Genomic DNA, 15,503 nt, shown 5'->3' with positions numbered 1-15,503 from the left:
CTTGTGATGAGGAATGCCGCAAGTCTGGATTCAAAATATGGAATTAAAATTTTTATACATTTCAGTTTATATAAAACAAGGAGTCAGCAGGATTGTGTTCTCTTTTCCCCAGAAATTTAATTGAAACACTCCATTTTATCATCACCAACATCCGTCTCCTTCAAACATAAAGCTCTGTTTTCTTCTTATTCATCATGATCTGGTTAATGCTTACCATATATGATTGTCAGAAGCTCTATAACAAGCCTTACGTGCGAACTGGTCAGAATATTTATGTTTTGCTAACAGGACAAACAGCATCAATTTCTTCTGAATATTCTATACAGTGGTTTAAGTTGCTTTTTATGAGAGTATTAATGATGTTCTCCCTCTGTGGTTTGAAATATAAAATGTAGTGTTCCTAACCACTTAAGTTTGATATCAAGGAACCAGAATTTCTGAAATTGCTACAGTGACAATGTAATGACAGAGACATCCTACAGACACTTATCTAGATCTGGGTAGTAGTATGTATGTACATTGTCATTTACTGGCTGTATCAGAGGCAAATTGCAACTTCTTTCTTTGATTTAGTAGGGAAATAAGGCTCTTACGGAAAAGTTTTATGCTTTCCTAGAAAGCATTATTATATTAGTAATATAATATAAAACAGGTTACACCCCTTCTCCTTTGCTTTTTGTTCCTTCTTCAATTGAATGACTTACAAATTGAATTGAAATTGCATCTTACATTTGCCACTCTTCTCTCAAAATTTTCTTTATTCAGTTTACTAAGATAAATGTGTGGGACAAGAGCAACACTGAAGTTGGATTGACTAGCAGGTCACAACTTTAATTTATTACCTTTTTTTAACCTGCAGGCATAAATTCTGTCTCATGATTATCGAGATACAGTATGAGATGTCCAACCCTTGTCTTGGCAGGCACAACATTGTCAAGATCAGGATAAATATGCATATGAAAACTCAGTTTTCAGCAGCCTGCTTACTAAACTGTTACTGGTGTGGACTGTCTGTAGTCTGTACTACCGATCTGTGCAGTGAGCACTGTAACCCTCCTTCGGAGGGTTCAGCTGTCTATGACCCATTTACTCCTGAAGAGTGGACCATATGGTCACCCTATGTATATAATGTGCTACAAATTATGACAAGTCTTCTTTCACATGTACCGGGGTGCTGCAAAAAAACACAAAGCAGTGATCTTCCCATGCTTCTTGAGTAGGACAGAGATTTGTTTTAGTCTGTCATTCTCCTTTAGATGTTACTCCTGCAGGAGAATGTCCCTCTTGAGCGCTTATGCAGTGGAGTACCACGTACGATGTAGAGTTCTTCTTGATACAAGTGTAAGCGTAGAAGAATTACTTGCTGCTTTCTATTAGTGTTGTCTTCAGGAAGTCTGATTGCAGAAGTGTTTCAGCTCAAAGATGAGTTAGAAGGAATACAAGTGAGTCACCTCCCTCTCTTCAGCTTTTCCTAGTGCCTTTTTGTTATTTATCCATTTGTTTTTTGAAGACCTGCCTCATCTTTGGTATTGAATGGATAACAAATGTTGTTAGGGCTCTGTCAATGCAGTAATGAACAAAGAACTAGAAAAGACTTTGGGTTATTAATACATGTTCAGCCAAAGGAAAAAACAGTCCTTTTCATAAATTTAGAAGATCCCCGGTAAACTTGTTTAGATCTTTTTGTTTTGTTTTGGTCTCTACAACAGTTGGAGTGGAAATGTTTTAGAATTTGTAACCTATTTGTGGATTGCAGTCTTCATAATGCTAGCAAGTACCCTATCATCTTTCTTGCTTTCATTTTAATGGACAGACTCTCAGATGCTAATAGAAGCTCCTACTGTTAGTTTCTAGCTGTAAGCCTATATGCTTTAGACTGCTGAATTTAATCTGCTATTCCAGTTGTCCTAATCAGTACAAAGATGGACTGAAGGACTTACTGTGTCTGATCAGGAGCCTTCATGATCTTGTTCCTTTTTATGTGCTTAAACAAAATGAGGAACTTGGTTTTTCAAAAATAAAGTACAGAAACTGAGACTGAAGATGTACTAAAAACAGTCTGTGGAATTGAGGGGAAAGATACCCAGAGGTAAAACCTTATCTACTCAGTCATTCTGCATTAGCTGGGTTGCATTAATCTTTGGAAGCGTGACTTTCTGTGGAACCATCCATCACAGCTTTACATGTATACTAGTAATTTTTGCTTTGAAATTCAATTGATCTGCCATATTCAAAGCACACATTTTTTAAAAATGCCCTAAAGGTCACAGTAATTCTGGGAAGGACATCACACAGTGTATTGCCTATCTTGCACATGTTTAATGGTTGAGGGCACAAATGGACTCATTAAACTAAGTTATGATACTGTGAAGTCTGGGGCATGCATTTTAAAACAAAAGTGTGTGATTAACTCAGAGTTGAAGTCTTCTTTTCAGGCTAGTAATTAAATCAAGAGAGTAAAAAGTCTTCAGGAAATTCAGAACTGCACAAAAGGAGAATAAGGGATATCGTTGTTGTATTTTCTTTGTGTATTTCCTTTTCCCCATGCTATTAGTGTCAAACTTCACTTAAGGCAAGATATTTTTTCTTGGTTATTCTTGTTAAATACTTATATGATCATGAATATTTAACAGTTTGTCTTGTTTCATGTTCTCCCTGCTCACACTTTTTCCTATTTGCTGTTACTCTTCAGTTGACCAGCCTGAAGAATTAGGAGCTAGTGTTTCCGTGACTTTTGAAGAAATGGAGAAGCTACTATACAAACCCCAAGAAGGGGAGTGGGGGATGCGGTCTCGTGATGAAGCTTGTGAACGGATTATCAGTGGTATTGATCAGCTTCTGACTCTCGGTAAGCATGTCCTCCAAGCTTTAGGGAGTTTTCTCCTCGCATTAAATTTATAAACAGGTCTGCAGAATATACATGGCATCCTTTAAAAATGTCCTATAATAAAGTACTGTAAATGTTTACACATTTCTATGTGCAATCCTCTCACTGTCTCTGTGCTCAGATTTGTTTTTGTACATCATTGGTTTTATCAAGGATAATTATGCATAGCAATTGAATGTCTGACTCAATTTTTGTATGCATACAAGCTTCAAAATAGTTCAGTTAATCTTATTGTTTCTTAACAGACATTTCAGCAGCTTTTGCTGGTCCAGTTGACCTGTGTACATATCCCAAGTACTGTACAGTGATTGCTTACCCAACAGACCTGAACACTATTCGAACAAGACTGGCTAACCGATTTTACAGGTAAGTACTAGCAGCGGAAACAAGGGGGAATATGGTCTTAGGTTTGTACCTTGTGAGAAGATCTAAACTTTTCTTTTTCCTTTAATAAACATTTTGAAAACCAGCAGTCCAGTACCTGAATTCAGCATTACTAGTACTCTGTAGCAACATTAATGTACATTTTATTAAGTTTCTTATTTCTCAAGGAAATTGATTTCAGCCTATATTGATACTATTTTCAGAGTTACAATGAACATTGACATTTTTTTTGTGAAATTTGCGATTTGAAATGAGTAAATACTTCAATGATTGTCTTATTTTTTTCAATTTCATTCAAGTTTTGAGGTGCTGTACTTAGTTTGAACTTGAAGAGGGTTCAGCTCTTAGACACTTAGTACTTGCAGAAACAAGTCTAAACACAGAGGTGAAATGTTAAATATTACCACCAATACTTTAAATGATAGAAACACCACAAAGAAAGGGGGGAAGAAGCTTCAGTGTGGAGTTGATAAAGTTCTGATTTGTTGGATGTGCAGCTTATCAATTTTGATAATAGAAATTAAAGGGTGTTCCTTATCTGGACTTGCATTCAGAGTGTCTGTAAATAAAATGAAAAGATATTTATGGTTGTTTTTCTCCTCAGCGAGCCTGAAATAATGACTTGGGAAATGGTTTGAAATTTTTTAGATGAAGAGCTGCAAATCTGGGGTATTATGGCTTCAAAATTACAAGGAATTGGAAACTGAAATGATAGAAAAGCTATACAGTTGTGCTAGCTCACTTCCATAGTGTTAGCTTGTAGCAGTTTCTACAAGTGTATCTTACAGAGGACAACTACTTCATGACTGATCAGTTGGTCTCAAAGGAAAGTATTTGAGGGGAGACAGAAAAGATCATAATAGGTGTATATAAAAATGTATTTAGGTCAGGCCTTTTCTCACTGCTTTTTTAATTGCTTGTGTCTTGTGTTTATTTGTTCTTAAGAATTATTAGTGTACTACACAACTTGTGTTCCATTTGAGAGGACAGTTCCACAGGCAACTGCTGTTAGATGTTTCCAGAACAAATGTTGTAAATTAAAGTAGTGGTTAAATACTACTTCTGTTTTTCTTCCCATTTTGAATAGGGTCAAATATAAGCTTTATAAAAATGCATGGATTTTTAAAGACCCAAGGAATTCCTCACTAGTTAAATTATTTCAGTGGTATTTCATAATTCAGTGGTATCAAAAGCCAGTGCTTTACTGGGCTAGTTGTATTAACAGAATTTTAGGAATGAAATCGAAGACTGTTAGAATTTTGCAACCTTTCTGAAGATGAATTATCCGTAATTAGTTGGAAAATGAGTTAACAAAGGTGTCCAATGTTGATTTCACTATCTTGAATTGTGTGTGCTTGTGTATATGTGAATACACTTCAGTTTTCCATGTGAACGAGAAGTTTGAGTCTAGTGTAATAAAACTTCAATTAAAACAAAGGACATTGAACTAGGATATATATATATATATAACAGACATATAATTACTAAGAGAATAACTTCACAGTTTTTCAGCTTAGTTTAAAGGTGCATTTTTATTTTTAATTTTAAGGAGAATCTCTGCATTGGTTTGGGAAGTAAGATACATTGAAAGCAATGCCAGGACCTTCAATGAACCTGGGAGTGCTATTGCTAGAGCTGCAAAAAAGATCACTACACAACTCTTAAAATTTATCAAGTGAGTGGCTTTTTAATTTAAATAGTGCTTGAATGTTTGCGATCTTAAACTGTGGGGGAGCATGAACATCTAAGATCCCTTTGAAAATCCTGCTTCCTTTGATTTCCTACTCTTCTTCCATGCACTGCAGGACAGTTGTATAATTCTTCTTGAGTATTATTTTAACTGGGGAAAATACTGAAATGTTCCGCAAAGAGACATTTTGACTTTTTCTCATAGTAGCATTCACTGGTATTTATAGTACAAAGATTACTATAATCACCTTGTGAGTTTATATTTCAGTTAATTCTTTGTTACTGTCTTTAAGTTTATATGTAGCTTTTGGTCATGTCTGGATTTAATCTAGGAAGTGATAGGTATGTTTTTGCTATTCCAGTAACAGACCTAATTGCATTACAGTGATCAAGACTGTACAAACATTTTTGAACTATGTAGCACAACAGATGATGAGCAAGATTGTCTTGATGACGATGATCTGGTAAGCTTTTCTTGTGAATAACTGCAATAATGCATTAGCAGTGGTAAGAAAATAACGCCCATCTTCAAGTATTTGTAGTACTAAAATTACTAAAAGTACTAAAGTGCACAAAATTGTCCTTTTTTAATAAAGATCCTTGCATGTACTTAACTACTTATGTAGCTAATACAAACATTTAATATACTAGGAATGTGAGAAGTGATATGGGGAGATGCTTTAATGAAAACATTTGAGTTGTCAATACTTGTTCAGAAGTACAACAAACATGCATTTTCTACTGTGACTATTTGCCATCAAATAGAACAATACTTCGATGTTTTGTGAGTGATACATTTCTGAAGCATATTAATATGCAGTAATGTAATATTTCAGGAGTGTATGAATGTATATCTTTCATTATATTTTTAATTATACGCATAATTGGTTATTGCTAAGGGTAAAATTGGCATGCAGTGGTAAATGCTAAAAGTTGGCAAGTTATGACTACTGCAGTGGTGCTTTGCAGTAACATACACTGCAGTTTCTTTGTATACCCAGCTATGATCATGCATCAGTTTTGCATGCCTCATTGAGAATATAATGAAGTATATTTATCTTAAATCTGAGAGGTAGCATTCACTGCATAACAGTGCATGTTGTCTACAATATCTTACATTTATTAACAATATACCCCAAACTACCTAATCTGAATGTCTTTTACGCATTTTGGTTTCTAATTCAGCAGCTAGACTTCTGAAAACCACAAAGTGGCAGCATTCTCTTTCAGGGTAATATTTAGGGAAGAAATTACATTGAGCAGTCGCTCTACTTCAGCATTATCTTATTACTTTCGTATTGTAATGTTCTTCTTTTATCAGAAGTAAATTGATCACAAAGATTTCTTCATCCTAAACTCAGGACAAGCAAAATTCAAAGAGTTCTTTGACTTCTATTATATGTTAATTGAATTACTGATGGTCTTTAGTCATTGAGATTCAAAGCTAGTGGATGTCTTCTCAATTCTTATCGAAAAGAGAACTTGCAACTTCTTATGGTGGTTTTTCCTTTGTATTAAGGTCAAGAGTTGGAGTGAAGAGTCTTCAGTGGTGGGACATCTTTAGGATCTTACTTTCCTAGTTTTTCAATCACTGTGCTGTAGTTTTTGATACACTCATGTTCTGTTTCATTGAGAGAAATTAGAATAAAAGTCTGTTTTAACTGTGGTGTAAAATTCAATGTTGCTTTGAGCAAACATTGCCTATTGTTTCATAACTAATTTTATTTTATGCAGGATGATGAAAAATGTCGTCCGAGAACGTCATATAGGAGGAGAAGAGTGAGTTGGCTAATCTTTACCATATATACCCAATTCAGGTCTGGTGGGATTGGTTAGCAGACTGTTGAAATTCTATGGGAGTGATGTTTTGTTTTTTAATAGTCATAGATAGAACAGATTTTTTTGATGATAAAAAGGAATAAAAAGGAATTATACACTTTGCCTAAATAGTTCATTGTTATTTTAATGCTTCTGTACTTACAAATTTGATACCAATACTGTTCAGTTTAACAGGTTTCAATTATATGTATGCTACTGAAGTAAAAGCATTATTCAGCTGAGATGTGAGGAAAAAGTATTTTGAGCGATAGATATTATTCAGATCTCTTAAGAATAATTTGGAAGAAATCAGGAGGTATCTTTTTGTGTGCTTTATTTAGTATTTAAAAACAAATTCAAAAAAGTTGTGTGATTTGTTAGTGTTATTAATAAACATCAGTAAAAAAATCTTCTAGTAGTAGAGTTGCAAAGTTTTGTTACAAAACAGTATTTTTGGAAGCACATTTCTTAATACCAAAATAATTCCAGAAAGACTATTAGGTTTAGTTTTTCAGGCTGGGTTTCAGTAATGTTTTTTGACTTTTTTTTTCAAGGGACGGGGGAAAAAAGGAAAAGGCATTAAAAACGGCTATGATGAAAACTGTTGGAAAAAGCAGTGTATGGAACTCGTGAACTTAATTTTCCAGTGTGAAGATTCTGAACCTTTTAGGCAGCCAGTTGATTTGGATCAATATCCTGTAAGTTGTTCTTATAATTATTTATATCTTACAAGGTTAATTTGTTTCTTTCTTTTAGCATTTGGTGTCATAATAAGATCTCCACATTTCTCTTGGAGCTATTTTTTCTCTTTAGGGTTTCAGTTTCCAACCATTGATGCTTGACTGCATCAAGGTAAGATCCATCAAAGTATTGAGACAGCAGACAGCACAAAACAATTGTAGAGCAGCAGTATAATGTCTACAAATGTCGTGATATATTAAATGAGTTCTTTGTTTTGCCTTTAATTATTAACTCTGACGGTAAAATTAAAAACAAAAAAATGGACTGCAAACATGAACTTGTTATTTGTAGTCCCATGACTTTCTAGTTTTCCTGTTTTCACTGCTGCCATTATTATTTTTTCTGCTCTTCAGCTCACTGTATGTTTTTAGGAATCTGTCCCCACTTTGAAGCTTCACATTTAGGTAGAATGTAGGCATTGGTTCATATATACCTCTGAAGTATGGATTCTGTCCAATCTGGTATGCATATTCTTTTAAATTCTGTTTAAAATGCATCTCAGAACATCTTTGTGCTCTAATGGCTCCTCTTCCATATCAATAAAATATTTTGTTGTTGAAGGCCTTCTGCAGCCTCATGGTGTACTTTCTTCAGCAATTTATCTGATATCAGAATTTCATTTCTCTCTTCTGTAAAATTTGCTATTCTTTGCTACAGTAGTGGTTTCAAGCCCTTTATTGGGCATTTAGACCAAAAGAAAAAGAAACTTAAGGGGGGAAAAAAAACTTTTTAACAAGCATAAGCATGCGGCTGTTTTCCTGTGGCTTCACATCTTGAGTTTGGGTTTCACGTCAGGTTTTAAGAACATGTTGGGGGTTCTCTAAAACTCATTTACAGTGGAGAAGAAGTTACATAACAGTGTTATAGTGCTTTCTTAATTATTATAATTTTTTTAAAGCCAGATCAGTTTCTCATTGTAAAATGCATCAATGAAATGAGTAAATTAAGTCTGCAGTGAATCTTCTTTCCCGTTTTGATTACCGATAAAAAGGTCAACCTGCATGGTATTGTCAGTCGGTAGATACTGAGGTAAATCAGGAGAAACAAAACAGCAAAGCTGCATGTACAAGCACATGGCATTGTATTAAACAGTGATCTTTAATAAATTCTGAAGGTGACACTGAAAATAAGCGAGGTTTTATAGGGGGTAACATAGAGACTTTAAGTCAAGTAGTTTCTGCAACAGCTTAGTTCTCTGCTGTGGTACGTGTCTGTGTCTTGAGCGCTGATGGTTAAGATAATCTGAGCTCCTCTTAAATTCTAGGAGTAAAATTCAAAAGTGTTTTTCCTCTAACTTCTTGAACTATTTCTTTTCATGTTTTATCTAGGATTACAGACATATTATAGACACTCCAATGGACTTTGGTACAGTGAAAGAAACTCTGGAAGCTGGAAATTATGACACTCCAATGGAACTGTGCAAAGATATAAGACTAATATTTAGTAATGCCAAGTCTTATACTCCAAACAAAAAGTCAAAGGTACCTGTTAATATTTTTTTTTTTAATGCAATTAAGTATTATTTTGGAATTAGCTTCCTTATCAATATTTTGAATAAAGTTTCTGGTTGATTAGATATAGGTGAGAAGTGCAATAAATTATATTAAACATTAGTTTGTGCATGGCATGTCTTGTTTATCTAGTGCTACAGTCCATCATGTGCCAGACTTTTTCTATCTTTTTTCTGTACATTTTTACATTTTAGAAATGCTAGTCTTGCATGAAAATTTTGGTTGTTAATATAAGCCACTTTCTTGCCTAGATTTACAGTATGACCTTGAGATTGTCAGCATTATTTGAAGAGAAAATAAGAAGAATTGTTTCAGATTTCAAAAACGGTCAAAAACAGAATGAAAAACTAAGAAGAAACCAGAGGTATACTAGAAGACTTCAGAATCAAAGCTCGATGCAGCAACCTACCAAAATGCTCAGGTAACAAAATTATGAAGATGTGGAGGCTTATCACAGCTGACTAATATTCATATTCACTGACATACAAGAAGAGAACAATTGTTTTATTAAGTGGTTAGCTAATTTTGGTGAGAATTTTTAGAATCCTTTTTCAGTAGGGCAGGCATGCTTAAAAAGTTCTGTTGTAATGTAAACTGCCCATGGAACAGTGGAAGGACTGAAAAATAGAATAGGGGTGGCTTTGTTTTGTTTGCTTTGTTTTAAATACTTAAGTGAGGAAAATCAGTGTTTAATCTGACTGTAATAATTAGCAAAACTTGCTGCATGTATTGCAGTTATTTTACTATGAGCAGAAGAAAGGTAGTCCTGTGGATTTTAACTTACTGTGGCATTCTGTTGCTAATTTAGTATGCATCTCCTCTTTTGAAGGAAAACACACGCTTGACACCACTGTTGGTTGACATGATTAACTCTTGTTGTTAATTTGTATATGGGGTGAAGTGAGATAAAATACAAAAACTAAACATGCTAAATTGTTGGAACTGAGCGTATACTTTTCTGCTGCTGTCCAGCTTTTTTGTCTGATAGTGAAGGGATAGGAATAATCCCATCTAGATCACTATTGTTTTACTTTAGTCAAAAATGATGTCAGGATTACATATAGCATGCATTTAAAGAAAGGATCAAATCAGTGAGTTCTTCTCCAAATGTGCATTTTATTTTAGACTGTAGACTTTGAAAAATGTGCTGCCTTCATGTCTTTAGAACTCAGTTTATCATGGAATAATGTTAATTTGTGCTTTGAGGCTTATGTGCAATTAACAAGAGACTGAATTCACCAGAAGTTGAGGCTGTTGTTGCAATATCTTGGTAAACAATAAGAGGACATAGACCTAAAAGGTATTCAGTGTTACCTTTTTTGGTTTTGATTAGAGATAGAAAGTTTCTTCGTGTGGAACTTTGCTAGGACTGTAGACTGTTATTTTAATGAAAGTAGTTAATGCTTATCCTTGTCAAAATTGTCCCATACCATGTTAGCTCACAAACCTAACTACCATTCCATAAATGTAAAATCATATGGTATATGGTTAATTAAGCTTTCAGAGAACATAATTTTTGAAATACTTAATTGCCGATATTTTTTCATAGTTTACAACCCATGTTGCTTTTACTTCTTTCCCCTTTCAGCAGAAATGTGAAGCAGAAACCATTAAAGTCTCAGGCAAAAATTGAATCTGAGCAGGAAGATGCTTTTAGTCAACCTACCTCAAGCAGAGCAGCCTGTGTTGCAAGCCATAAAACAAATGCTAGCAATTACAACCATAGTTCCTCTGGTGAATCCTCTGATTCTGTATGCCTGGCATCTTTTGAAAGGAATGGAAAAGCTAGATCTACAACACTAACAAACTGTTCTGCATTGTCATCAGGTAAGAAATGTTTGAAAGATCTGTTTCAGATGAGGATTTTCATCTGTCTTATCTGTGAATTATCTACTAATGCTTGTTTATATCTGTGGATATTATAAAAAGTTCTGTGTACTAAAGAATGCTCTGCTTTAACATTCTTTAACATAGAATGCAATTAGCTTAATTTTGTTAATGATAAATCCTGCTCCTAAGCAGAAATTTATTACTAGCATAATTTACATGGAGGCAGGGTTGTCTTGGTTATATATCCATTTTGCAGTCAAGTGTACTTTTCTACGGCCTTGTGTGGGAATTCACAGAAAAGCTGAATTGAGTAAGACTAATGATAAGCATAAGCTGACATACAAACTGCATGATTACTTGATGTTCTTAACTCTTACCAAATACAGTAATAGAATTTCTTCAAGTGGATCTTCTAGGAAAATTGTTGTGGGGAATGGATGCCTCTTATCTGAGAGGAAAATGCGTTGTATGTGATCTAAAATACAGGTTATACACCCATGCATGTCACACAAAAATTAAAATCCAAAATTAGCAAATGGCAAAAGTTTCTGGAGTCATAAAATGTTTCCTGTCTCTTTTTTTTCCCCCCCTACACTTTACCTTGGCAAAACTTCATCTCCTTTCAAAGAACAAGGATGCAAGTCCTGGCAAAAGAAGGGATTTATCAGATGATTCAGGATTTTTTAACATGCTCTTCTCTTAAGTCTGCTATTTGGGAGCAGCTCTGCTATTTTACTTGAAACTTAAATGCAGCTCAAAGAAACTTATCACCAGAAATCTCATAAATGTGGAGTGGTATATTTCGTAGAACTAGCAATTTCATATGTGCAAGACATTACAGCATGATAACCAGTGTACTGTAAGATAATACTGTGAGGAAACTTGAAGATTTCCTGGATGAGCAAAATGTAGCCCTTAACTGCAAGCTAACTGCATGGTTAGAATTCTGATTGACAATTTTTTTATTTTTTTTAACAGAAAGTGAAATAGAAGGTTCTTTAGCTTCTTCATCTACATCCTCTTCATCTTCATCCTCTACAAGTAGCTCGGAAGAGAGCAAAGAAAGCTCTGTTGCTCTTGTGTCACCTCCACTACACAATGGTGTATGTAGGAGAAAGAACATCAACTGTAGAATAACTAGGAATCGAGCTGCTCAAAGAAAACAAACAGGTAAGATTCAAGCAGTCTTCTTCCGAATGGCCAGTAATCCAGGTGTGTATGTATAAAACTAAATGTAATCAGTATTTTTTTTAATTGTTGTATATGTGGCATTGTTTGATTAGTACTAGTTCTGTTGCTCTCAAAATACTACTTTCTGAACTTTTCAGAGGATCCCTTTCAGTACTTAGGGTAGGAGGGCAGAAGCCAAGAGCCTGCTGAGAGGATATGTCTTGCAACTTTTTATATCTTAAAGTAAAAGCAGTAGTTCATAAAGCAGTTCTAGTTTTCACAGAGCTAGAATGAATCCAAAATTTGACATTTTTTTTCTTGCCGGAGAACAAAACCATGTAACTACTACTAGGGGTGTATTGCATTTGTCATGTCTGTAGGTTGAATCTGTTCCAGGTTTGACAAGGCTTAAGAAGCTTCTACTCTTTTAAGATTTTAATCCCTTCTCTACTTTACAGGAACACTTCTGCAGGAGAATGGGAATACAAGAAAAACTGTCAGGAAAAGGTTATATGGAAGTGATTCTGAAAATACTTCAGTGGTGACATCTGAGCCTCTGAGTAATAGTACTGGTAGACACAGAAAAATTCCACGCAGAAGTGCTACTGTGGCTGCTAATAAGTTAAGGCTAATGAGTGATGTGGAAGAAGAGGTTTCAAGCTCAGAAAGTATTGGTATTGGGTGCAAAAACAGGAAACTGCCTCACCGAAATGCCTCAGCTGCAGCCAGGCGAATGTTACTGGAGGGGTCTGAGGATGACGTAGGTGTGAAGTCTGAAAGTGAAAAAGAAAATGAAGAGCAGCTTACCAAGAGGAAAAATCTTTCTCTTCCTGGTTCATCTGCTCCACGAAGGAAATTTGTTAGTGAATCTGAAAATGGAAGTTCAGATTCTGAGATAGACATGCAGGTGAAACAGAAAACCTGGCAAAGCAATGGCCACAGACATTTACGTGGGACACTCCATTCTGCGTCTCCCAAAGTGAGAAGTCCCACGCAAGACTCTTCAGAAGATGATTCCAAAAGCCATAATTCAGAGGATGGGAGCAGTCAAAAAGCTGATGAGTCAACGTCTGCACATAAGCTTGCAGTGAGCAACTCTGAGGATGAAGTGGATTCTGAATCAGATAGGTGGAATGACAAAAAAATGACTAGTCTGCATATTGTTGCTCCCTTAAAGAAAGCAAAAGTCTTGAGTGACTTAGAGGACACAGCAGAATCTGAAGTGGAAGGCAGAGAGAATGGAAGAAGTTATATTTCGGAGACCTTGGTGCCATCTAGAATTGCAGGGAATTCAAAATCTGGACCTGGTACCAGTTACAATGACTCTTCTGATACAGAATCTGAAGCAAATTCCAATAACAGTAATTATTGCGACACTTCTACAAAAACAAGAAAGAGGAGAAGGAAAGGAAAAACAAAAATCTTCAGAAAAGGTAAAATTACTAAAGCTAGTGTGTCTGATTCTAATGGTGACTGGGAGGAAACGAAGTCGGATTAAAATGGGTAATGACTGGGGGGATTTGAACTGTACAGTGTAACAGTCTTTCTCGCTGTTCTAAAATCTGAACTAGATATCAGGGAGGGTGAATTATAAGGTACGGTGATCCTGACAGGAGAACTGGGGAGTTACCAAACAGCACTGAGAGAAAAGTATTACAGTTCTGTGGTGACAGTTTTTTGGTATTTAGAATTCATGAGGGGTTCTGGCAGTTCTCGAGCAATACAGGGAATACATTTTTCTGTGGAAAAAGTTGTCATTAAATAATGATTGTTGTTTTCATATTTAATCTGCACTTCCTTACCTATGTAGCAGTATATATTAACTGATGCTAAAATTCCTGTGTTGAAGTAGCATTACTGTGTGTGTGTTGACAGATAAAGAACCACTGGCTTTCAGGGTGTTGGCTCAAAACTAAAGTCACGTTCACAGCAACCTTCAGAATATTGCTATCGCATGTAGGTCAAGGCACCAGAAAATCTCAAAAAGAAAAGTTCACTCTCTTTCATCAGCCTGCTGCTTGTTTGGAGAATTTCAGTAATGAAAATCTGAGTTGTAGTTCTGTTACTTCACCCACAAACTCAAGATAGTAGTTCTTTATTTAGATTGTTGCCTTTTCTGTTGGCAAACTTCCGTGTGAAAGCAGATGTACAGACATTTTTTTCATCTGAAGTACCTTTGTAATCTTTCAAAATAAAATTGATAGATGTTTTAATTATTATTTTTTTTTACTTCCATGGCATATACTGGAATTTCTAACTTAATTTGCCTTTTGGAATTTATTGTCAGTGATGCGTAGTCTCCTTTTCAAGGTAGAGATGTTTTGATGCTGTGATGGTAATGTTCTGATGCTTGTCTGGCTTCTCCCCCATTTAAGATTAGGAGTATTTGAGGTTTGGGTGGGTTTTTTTGGAGAGCGTGTGGATGGGGTTCTGTTACCAAATACGGGGGTGACTCTTCTGTTCCTTGCTTTCTCTAGTTTCATGGGTTTATAGGTGTCTTTGCAATGTTGTAACTAACTGAAGCATAAGACACTGTTCTAACTAGTTTTTTTAAACGTGCATCCTTACTTTGAGGTTGAAGAGATTTTTAATATGGCAAAGAGAGAAGGTATTTCTGTTCAAATACTTCATGTAGTGGAGATTTGTATTTTTTAAAAGTGGGTAGTCAGTAACATTTTCCGTACCAAATTTGTCCAACACAGCATTTCTAAGGGGAAATTAGCACTGGTCAACTTACAAATCTTTCATTACACATGTTTTTAATGTAAACGTTTCTCCATGAAATACGTAGAAACTGCCACACTGAGTAGCCAGCGTGTGAACTGCAGGGTTTTGGTCTCTTTAGGTTGTCCTTTGAATGTAACATGGGTGTCTTAACTGTTTTTATTGGAGTGGTTAAAGCTTGCTGAAAATGTGATTTATTTTTTTTTCCTGCCAGCTTTTTAACACTCCGGTTAAATTGTAGCTTCTCTTGTATTGTACCATTTACGGCTGGGGGTGTGATGTTATATTGTTTTCTAGCTATAACTTGGAGCAGAACTCCTCTTACTCACATTATTATTTTCTTAAACTTCCTCGATGATTTCCTCTTCCATCAGTTTTCAGGTTAGAGTGAATATCCTGTTCCTTTGGATGACGAATGCTTTCTTTCTACTTTATCCTTTAGCTTCATTAGTAGTCAATGTTCATCTATTAGGTAAAACTGCCAATCATAAAAACACATTCAGCATTATTTTCAGTCTGTAACTGGTGCCACTGTCAAGGATGTATTAGTAGTTAATGAGCTGCATCTGTTACATGATCATAATAAAACTACTAATGGCTTTTATAAGAATTAGTGCATAAATGACATACTTTTTACTTTAATATTTTTGCATTTTTTTATAGAGCAGTCTTATTTTCTACAGAAATGTTTAACTTCTCTGCCATGTCGAACCTTCCAAATGGTGCGGTGCACATGCAGTAGACTATTC

General features: G+C 35.2%; 1 protein-coding gene across 4 annotated transcripts in view; it reads left to right on the top strand.

Moving 5' to 3' along the window:
• Nucleotides 1-15,503, top strand: part of BRWD1 (bromodomain and WD repeat domain containing 1) — a 59,491-nt gene that overhangs the window by 36,413 nt on the left and 7,575 nt on the right. For 2 of the 4 annotated variants that reach the window (XM_066978890.1, XM_066978901.1), the window contains 11 exons: nucleotides 2,693-2,848; nucleotides 3,133-3,253; nucleotides 4,821-4,946; nucleotides 5,346-5,424; nucleotides 6,695-6,739; nucleotides 7,333-7,476; nucleotides 8,848-9,000; nucleotides 9,282-9,451; nucleotides 10,619-10,857; nucleotides 11,839-12,030; nucleotides 12,489-13,463. In XM_066978890.1, the coding sequence (XP_066834991.1) occupies nucleotides 2,693-2,848; nucleotides 3,133-3,253; nucleotides 4,821-4,946; nucleotides 5,346-5,424; nucleotides 6,695-6,739; nucleotides 7,333-7,476; nucleotides 8,848-9,000; nucleotides 9,282-9,451; nucleotides 10,619-10,857; nucleotides 11,839-12,030; nucleotides 12,489-13,463 (2,400 nt within the window). Of the gene's footprint in view, nucleotides 1-2,692; nucleotides 2,849-3,132; nucleotides 3,254-4,820; nucleotides 4,947-5,322; nucleotides 5,425-6,694; nucleotides 6,740-7,332; nucleotides 7,477-8,847; nucleotides 9,001-9,281; nucleotides 9,452-10,618; nucleotides 10,858-11,838; nucleotides 12,031-12,488; nucleotides 13,464-15,503 lie in introns of those variants that run through there. The other 2 variants (XM_066978892.1, XR_010825514.1) reach the window with 2 other exon arrangements.

The sequence above is a fragment of the Anser cygnoides genome, chromosome 1 (assembly GCF_040182565.1).
Source record: "Anser cygnoides isolate HZ-2024a breed goose chromosome 1, Taihu_goose_T2T_genome, whole genome shotgun sequence".
NCBI lineage: Eukaryota > Metazoa > Chordata > Aves > Anseriformes > Anatidae > Anser > Anser cygnoides.
Note: the sequence above shows the minus strand (reverse complement) of the source record. Positions and strands in the feature narration are given on the sequence as shown.